We start from the raw sequence: 8,935 nt of genomic DNA, 5'->3' as shown, positions 1-8,935 counted from the left end.
CAAAGGCAAGCAAACAAACTAATAAACCTATTACATTTGCTAGCTAGGCACACGTCTTCAATAGGTCTTCATCAAATGCTCCTCCAAGCCCTATCTATTACAAGCCAAGAGGTGTACACATACCCCATAAAAGAATAACTTAACAAAAAGCAAGAGTAAATGAAATAAAGGAACTAAAGAAAGGCAAGGAAAGCATTTTAGACATGCAATTCTCACTTAGCACGTTGGATCACATAAGAGAGACAAAAAAAGGATAAAATAAATTATACCTCCCTTGAAATGGAGCTCTAATGGGGTGAAGTCACTTATTTATCCTCCAAAAGAAAAGAAAAGATCAAGGCACCAATTTATTTGGCAAATAATCACAAAGGATAAAAAATAAACATGAATTTGAATCAATTAAATCATGTCAACAACCCACATTTAAGAAGTTAAGAGAAGAAAGGACTTGATTGCAAAGATTGACAAAATTTTAGGGCCAAGATTAAAGAAAAATAAAGTTCAAGGACTCATTTGTAATTAAAATAAGGACCCAATTGAATGAAATTGAAAGTTTGTAGGGCCATAGTGAAAATATCCGAAAGCTAGGGGACTGGAATGAAATTTCGTCATCAGGCTTCTTGACTTAACAGGCCATTGGGCCCTTTACTTTATTTGTTTGGGCTCAAACTTCCCTAGCCCAACTGAAACCCAAAACACAAGGGAATGGGCCATTTTATTATATGTTTTTGCTAAAGTCACTTGGCCCAATCAAAAGTCCAAGGAAAAAACAAGTGGGCTAGCATATTATTTTGGCCCAAAAATAGCCAACCAAACCGATGGGCCTTGACCCTCTAGCCCAAACCAAAACCCACAAATGATGATCTAAACCCGCTCCCTTAAACCCAAGCAAAAACAACTTCTTAACCCAAATCCTTTATTTCCCCAATACCCAACATGATAAAATCAACAAAAATTATTAAGCCACAAATATGTCCTAAAAAATAAGAATTAATCCAGTTAGAAAACTACTCATGCATATTAAAAGATGATTAAAATCTAAAAAGGAGAAACAAACGCACTTTTCCCAATTTTTCGGGTCATATCAGAACAAGGGGGACTTGGGGGCCAAAGTGCAATTTTCAAAAGTTTTATGCAAGTGTGCGCAAAGTTACAAGGCTTATGCTTCTGTAATCACAAACAAACACACCGCTGCTGCACTCTCATTTCAAATGAGGATTCCAGACAAACTTTGATCAAAACTTTTCATTTAGACTTCAAAACTTAAATTAAGGAATAACACACGCATACACCACATCCAAACAAGCAGGATTTGGAAGGAAATTGCGCAAGTTCTTAAGAAACTTTCATGCCAAAGGACTGGCCAACTTGCTATTAGACCATCTGCAATCTAGCAAAGCTTGTGACATAACTTCATGACGTCTGATGTAATAGTATGCAAACCAATTATGGCTCAAATATTAAACACTTCCAGCAACAAGCAAATCAACTTTTCGAACAATCCAAAACATTCAACAAAAAATGAAATTTGCTGCAAAACTTTCGGCTGCAACCTTCTTCCTTATTCTATCAGGTAGATTAAATGCAAAACCCAAGCAAAACTCCCTACTTCATCAATCTAAAATCAACAAAAGCTTCAACCCAAACAAATAACATCATCCAATCACAACAACTAAATAGACAAGGCAGCAAAGAATCATTAATATTTGCCAAAAACGTCAAACCAAACTTTCAATGAAAACATCCTAAGACCCAAACCATGAAAACAACAAGATGCTAGGAAAACCATCCACAACTTCTAATGTCTGTACAGGGAGCTTTAAAACAAGAACGGGCAGCCCATTTGAAAGCATGCTACATTTTAGAATTCATGATCGGTAGGCATTCCAGGAATTGAACAAAAAAATTGACCCTACCATAAACCCAATCAAACCTTCGAATGATGTACAAAACGAATCTTTTAGATTTTCATCGGCCAAAACCCAAAACTTGACATAATCCCAGCTCTGGATTTACAAATGGGGCGTGACTGCGAGGCTGAAAAACTGGAGAAGCTCGAGAATTTTGTTAACTAAAGGACATGCAAAGCTGAAAATTTTCCTTCTTCCCGTAATTAATGGAATGCACAGAATATGGCTAGAATTCCTCTTGCATAAGCTCTTTTCTTTTGGCTCAAGACTTTAGTTTGAGCATTTCATCAAACAATACATAGGCGTAACAATTTCAGCAATTCCCTACCCCAACGAAGTCACGGCCAATCTTAAAATTATCAGAAAAACCCAGAAACTTCAACCCAATCAACAAATAAAGCATGTATGTTCTAAAATCATGAACAGCCAACATGAAAACTTGCCACAACAGGCCATGGCAGACATGTTTTGAAAGAGTAATGAAATGCAAAGGAACAAGGCAACTTACCGTGATCCGCAGGCGATGGTGGATTCAGGGGAGGTGATGGCGGCTTCCTGCGCCGACGGTTCCAGCTTTCCAAATTCACCCTTCACCTTGCCGAAGCTTTCTTCCTCTGTTTCCGTTTGCAGCCGCGGCCTTTGTTCTTATGGCTCCTCATCTTTCATTTCCTCTGTTTTCTTTTCTCTGTTTGTTTTCCTTTCGGATTCTTGAAGCTGAAGCCCCCTCTCTTCTCTTTCAAGCTCCTGTCGCCGCCCTCTGTTTCTGGTTTTTTTCGCTCCCTTTTTCTTGCCATTCCTTTTCAACTTCCCCTCTCTAGGCCCTCAATTTCTCTCTAGTTTTCTTAGCTGCCGTCCCTTTTCTCCCTCAGCCGCCACTGCCTTTTTCACCGTCGACTTCCTCAAACTCCCTCTAGATCTTTTTCCGTCCTTTTGTTTCTATGTCCGATAGTCTCTCTTTAGCTCTCTTCTAGCCGCCGCTCCCATCTCTAGTTGTCCGTTGCCCTATCCCCTCTTTTGCTTAATTCTCCTTCTTCGTAGCCCCCCAATTGTTTTCTTAACCCGTCCCAACCGAGAGCTTTTCTCTGTTTTTTTTTTCAGTCGTAAGCCTCCCCTGTTTCTCAAGCTCTCAGACCAACCCTCCAGACCTCATCCCCAAACTCTCTCTCGGTTTTTCTTCCGTTCCCCTTGTTTTTATTTTTTAGCCCTCACAAAATTCTACTTTGACCCTCAAAAATTCCTTAACTTCCCAAATGTCCCTAACACCTCACCCCTTAGGTGCTTAGTTGTCTAAAACATAGAAAAGACACTTGTCCAAGTGCATGCAGTCCCACTTGTCATTTTCACCTTTTTTCTTTTTCCTTTTCTCTTTTTCTTTTGTTTTTCCTGAAATTTAATGTGAAGCCAAAAATACACTAGAACAAAAATAAAATAAATAACAATAATAATAATAAAAATAATAATAAATGAAAACCCTAAAATTGAAACAAATAAAGCTAAGATTAAATTAATTAAACAAATAAAGTTAAAAAAATCAAAAATTTGGTGTCTACAGGGACCTGCCCAGAATAGTCCACATCCCGCACTCAGGGGGATTCCCCCCGACCTCTGCGGGATGGCCCCCCAGGTCCTCCTGGAGCCCTAGCATCAGCGCGGCCCAAGGCGGCTGCCAGGGGCCTGGGGCCAAGGCCCAACCTGGCCATACCTGGGTTGCCACGTGTCTAGGCCCAGGATGGGGTCTCTGCACTAACCCCCTAGATTAGGTAGGGCTGTCAGGCAGGTCTAATCTACCCCTGCCACGTGGGAGGCCAGCGCCGCGCACTACTCTGCCAAGGTCACCTCTGGTACAGTACTGTCACAGGGGCGCTGTGCCCGCGTCCCTTCAGTTGTCACCCCTCTTCGGTTTTCGTACCAGCATTAAATGCGTTCACATGGGACGGTTCGATTTCAAGCAACCGTTTTCCCCCCCATTTTTCCCCTTATAAATAGGGGTCACCAGATTTCCATCCGCTCCATTTGCCACTTCTTCTTCCCCTTGTACATTTGCATTTCCATTTTCCAGCAACTTCCGGTTCCCTATGCCCAGATTCCGGCGAGTCTTCCATCCTTCCCCTGTTTTGATCATCAGTAAGTCTCTTTGCGATTCCTTTTCCTTTTTTCCCCCTTTCACAGTGTCTCTTCCCCCTTCTGCCTCCTCCCACTTTTTATGTCGGGTTACTCCGACGTTACTTCCACCGCGTCCCAGAGTCCGGCCCGTCGTAGAGCCACCAGGATCTTCATTTCTTCTTCATCCTCGTCTTCACCTTCTCCTTCTCCTTCTTCTTCTTCCGCTTCTAACCCGAACCTGCTTGATCCCATAGACATTATGAGCTCTTCCTCCAACCGTTCCCCTTCTACCCATTCCCCTTCAGCCCGGGCGCTGGAGGAGACGGCCGAGCTCGATGCCTACCTCGAGCGGCGGGCCGGCTTCATTCCCTCCCCCAGGTCCCCTCACGATTCCCCTGGCGGAGCCCAGGGAGGAGCTGGAGAGGATAGGGGCTCTTCCGAGGGGACCCCTGGCCCCAGGCAGGCCCGAATTCAGCTACGGCTACCCCGACCAGGAGGAGGTCACCATCTCGCCCGAGGCGGTGGCCGAGCTGGTCAGGTCCTACTCTATCCCTCCGGCCTTCGAGCCAAGGGCTGCCGGGCCCTACGACCGAGCCAGCCGACCTCCCCCTGGTTTCGTAGCCGTCTACAAGGAACAGCTGATCGGGGGGCTCCGCCTACCGATCCCTCCGGCCCTGGCCGAGATCCTGAGCTATTGGGGGCTCAGGATCACCCAAGTCCATCCTAACTCGATCAAGATCATCATAGGATTTCTGATCCACTGCAAACTCTGCTCCATTCCATACTCCCTCTCCCTCTTCCGAGCTGCTTTCGTCCTCAAGGCAACCCTTATTGGGTGGTACTACTTCTCCCGCCGGACCGGGAGCCAAGGTCGGGGGGACAAAGGCTGCCAGGACTTGTTCCATAAATTCCCCACTTCTATCAAGAACTGGAAAGGGGACTTCTTCTTTGTCAAGTCCACCGGTTTCGATGCCACCGCGTGGAAGGTCGGGGAGGTCAAGACTGACCCCTATCCGGAGGACCTGGACTCTGAAACTCTCATCCAGCTGCTGAGCTCTAAGGAGAAGCTCTTTGCCACCAAGTTCTCCAACAAGCAGATCTCTGCGGCCGGGCTGATGGGGACGTTGTCCGGGTCCCCTGGCAAGGTGGTGGCTTCCTCTGTCGACCTCGACGCCTGTAACGCTGACCCTGACCTTGTAGCTCATTGTATTTGCATACATGTATATCTTCTTACTGTCCTATCTGGGCTGATCCAGCGATGTTTGTTTTTTTTTTCCTTTTTTTTTCTTTTTAGTGAGGAAGCTTTCCCAGCTGCTAGGCGCACCTACTGAGGAGGCTACCCCCACTCCCCAGCCAGAAGCTGCCAAGAAGGCCCCAGGGGCGGCCTCGACCCTGGGGGGCGACCCAGCCCCCCAGAAGGAAGCGTAGGACACCTCATCCCTCTCCAAGAAGGCCGCCAACAACAAGAAGAAGGCGGCCTTCCCAGCCCGGGAAGAAACTCGCGCTGGTCCCCGCACAGCCTCCTCCCCTCTCGTTGGTATCGGGGGGGGGCCAGTCCACCTGGGCGTCGGCTCGGCCGAGGAGCATGCCCGGGAGTCGCCTCCCTCGAGCTTGTGGCACTTCCGCCACATAACTCCCCTGAAGCCGGGTCAGGCCCCCATTATGCCCGACCCCCGCCGCTTCTTTCCGTCCTGGGAGCTCTCCATCAACGACCGAGCCCAGTTTCCCGAGGTGGCTCACGAGCTGATGGTGGGCTCGGTCCTCCCCCGCGATAGGAGGTGGATGGAACTAACCAACCCTCCCGAGCTCCTGGACGCGTACTACACTGCCCAAGCTCAAGTAAGCCTTCTAGCCCATGGGCCAATTGTGTTTCTGTGTTTTGGTTGAATAGCGTAATCGTGCTAACCTGCTTCCCCTCCACCTTAGGCAGCACCAGCCCTGGCGACCCGCTTCTCCGAGCTGTCTCCCGACTTGGAGAAATTACGAAAGAAGAATCGGGAGACAGAGCAGAGGCTTACCCAGGCCCTTAAGGAAGCGGACACCCTTAAGGCCAAACTGGGCAAGGCCAAGAAGGGGTTGGAGACGGCTCAAGTCCAGCTCGCCTCTGCCAGGTCGGAGCTCGACCAAGAGAAGGCCGGCGTGGCCAAACTGAAGGAGGACCACGCCATCGAGCTCTCCGGCACCGTCAGCCGGGAGCGGAAGAAGGCTGTCCGGGAGTTCATCTCTTCCGAGCAGTTTGAAGAGGACGTCGTCCTCCTCAACCTTCCCATCCTCCAGGTCGGCTCTACGCGGGCTCTAAACCAGGTGAAGAGCCTCAACCTTCCCGGCTTCAACTTGGCGGATTTCAAGGACTACAATCCCGCAGCCGAGGAGAGGCTGGACTGTCTCTTCGACGGGTACCGCAAGGGGCATGCCCTGAAGAGCCTGGTGGGCCGAACCGACACTGGAGCAGAGCTGGCGGAGGTTCCCTTGGAGGAGGGCGAGTCTCCTGGCAGAGCTTCCGAGAAGGAGCCGGTGGCCTAGGTCAGCGACCACTCCAGAAACCCTTTCCATCTCCTTATAAGGATGTGACCATGCTCCAGTTGAAAAAACTCTTGAAGGTCCATCCGAGGCGGAAAGGCTCCTGAATAGCTTTCACCATACGCTTCCCCACATGCTTAAGGTGTACCTTCAGCTCCAACTCCAGGCGGGCCATCAGCACGAGGGTGTCTTTCCTTCATAGCCCGGTAGGCTTTGTAATAGATAGGTTGGAAGTTTTGTAATAGATATGTTCTGAATGCACATACGAAATTCGAAGGAGATTTCCTGCAACTTTTCCCTGCATCCCACGGCAACAAGTCAGGCCGGGTGCCGACCTCCTGGGTCGAGCACCAATCGCATACCTCCGTTGATCTAACAACTGAATCATTAGAGGAAACCGGGCTGCCGAACCCATGTGCCGACCTCCCGGGTCGAGCACCACGCCGCCCTATCGAGGCAACATGCCAGCCTCTTGGGGCTGAACACCAAACCTTAAGGATTCTCCCCGCCGACCTCTTGGGTCGGGCGCTTGACTCTGAAGGTGTTCGTGCCGACCTCCTGGGTCGGGCGTCGAACCTAGAATCCTCTCAGACCCTGAGTAGTCCACTCCATGCCGACCTCTTGGGGTCGAGCGTCGGGCTCTCAAATTTCCAAGCTTTAAACCTGGCCGACCTCTTGGGGTCGAGCGTCTCAAATTTCCAAGCCTTAAACCTGGCCGACCTCACGGGGTCGAGCGTCCGCCTGGAAGTTTTACTCAGTGCCGACCTCCCGGGGTCAAGCGTGAGATTTGTAGAATCCTTCAAAGTTTCCCAGTCGCGCCGACCTCCTGGGTCGAGCACTCCCGCACCACACTTTCAGATTTCCTTGCATCCACTACTAACCCTTAACCCTCCACTAGGACATTTAGTGAGGGGACGCTAAGTGTGCTAGTGTAAGATTCAAATTTAAAAGGCAAACAAGTACAAGTGGAATTAAAGCTTGAAAATGGAGCATTTATTGAATGATGGAATTGAAATTCGGATTCCAAAGAACAAACAACCGAACATCCTGGTCTAACCTACGCTATAAATAGTCGCTGATTGGAGAAGTGCCAAGTGCGTGGTACCTCCGATCCATCTATATTCACGAGCTTGCAGTAGCTAACTCGCCTCGCTTCAAGGACCTTGTATGGGCCCTCCCAGTTCGGGTCGAGTTTGTTGGAGCCATGAGCTCGGCTAATTGAGTTCTTCCTTAGGACAAGGTCCCCCGGCTGGTACTGTATGGTCCTCACTCTGGCGTTATGATAGCGGGCGAGCTGGCTTTTGTACTTAGCCATCCGTACCGCCGCTTCCTCACGCTTAGCCTCCAGCATGTCCAAGTTGCATCTCAACTCTTCCTCGTTGGATGACGCAACGAAGTTCTGTGTCCGGGGCGAGGGAAGACCAATCTCTGCGGGTACCACCGCCTCTACTCCGTAGGTCAGGGAGAACGGAGTCTCGTGGGTGGCCGTCCTGGGCGTAGTACGGTAAGCCCAGAGGACACTAGGGAGCTTATCCAACCAGTTAGACTGGGCCAGTTCCATCCTAGTTCTCAGTCCTTGGAGGATGGTTCGGTTGGCATTTTCCACCTGTCGCGCCCCACTTTTTGAAGGGTGTGTGAGTGTAGTGTGTGATAGTGTGTGAGATATGTATGTCAACGTGTGAAAGTGAAAATAAAGGCCGTGGGATTGTGAAATGCGACGGTTTGGCCAAACAAAGTTCAAAAAGGGTTTTTGAATAGAAAAACGGAGTCGCCACTTGGTATAGAGTTAGGGTGTACCAATTCACCCAAAATTGATTTTTGTTTTTAAAAGAAAAAAGTAAACAAACCCTTTTAAAGAACTTTTAGGTCTACGTAACCAAAGAAAGGGATCGGGGGTCACATTTGATAAGGGAGAAGGCAAAGGCAAAGCCTAAGGCACTCCATTACCCTAACCAAATTTAGTTGCGTGACTTAGCCCCACTTTTCCTAATTATTCTATCCAAGGTATGTATCGCATGTTGGATATGATTAATGAATGCGAAAAGGAAAGAAAAATGCAATCCTAAATCTAAAATGTTTCTTATGAGGCTTTTTGGTCCCATCCACATGAATTGTGGAGGCCAATAAGGAAAGCTCTCATGGAAGTCGTGGTTAATGCAAATGAATACTCAAATTTGAGTGCGAGTGTGAAAATGTAAGAACGTGCATGTGTGCAAATGTAAGAAAATAATGGTGTATGTGTGCAAGTGGATGAAAATATGGTAGTAGATATATATAAGTGCAATTGAGTGCAATTTGTGAGGTGGAAAACACGTGGCAAGAAGAAAAATGTGTGAACATGGCATTTGGGTTGAAAAACATATAAGTAGTGAGAAAATGTGGATAAAAGATGAGTAAGTGCA

The 8,935-nt window shown here is 48.1% G+C and overlaps 1 protein-coding gene across 1 annotated transcript; it reads right to left on the bottom strand.

Moving 5' to 3' along the window:
- Nucleotides 1-7,590: 7,590 nt before the first annotated feature.
- Nucleotides 7,591-8,094, bottom strand: LOC140035630 (uncharacterized). Its single transcript, XM_072076936.1, has one exon. The coding sequence runs from the start codon at nucleotides 8,092-8,094 to the stop codon at nucleotides 7,591-7,593; it is 504 nt and encodes a 167-aa protein (XP_071933037.1).
- Nucleotides 8,095-8,935: the final 841 nt, after the last annotated feature.

This window comes from Coffea arabica, chromosome 2c, assembly GCF_036785885.1.
Source record: "Coffea arabica cultivar ET-39 chromosome 2c, Coffea Arabica ET-39 HiFi, whole genome shotgun sequence".
NCBI lineage: Eukaryota > Viridiplantae > Streptophyta > Magnoliopsida > Gentianales > Rubiaceae > Coffea > Coffea arabica.
Note: the sequence above shows the minus strand (reverse complement) of the source record. Positions and strands in the feature narration are given on the sequence as shown.

Bases quoted from the DNA above. Each gene is read 5' to 3' on its own strand.
- LOC140035630 (XM_072076936.1), bottom strand. From the start codon at position 8,094: ATGGAACTGGCCCAGTCTAACTGGTTGGATAAGCTCCCTAGTGTCCTC.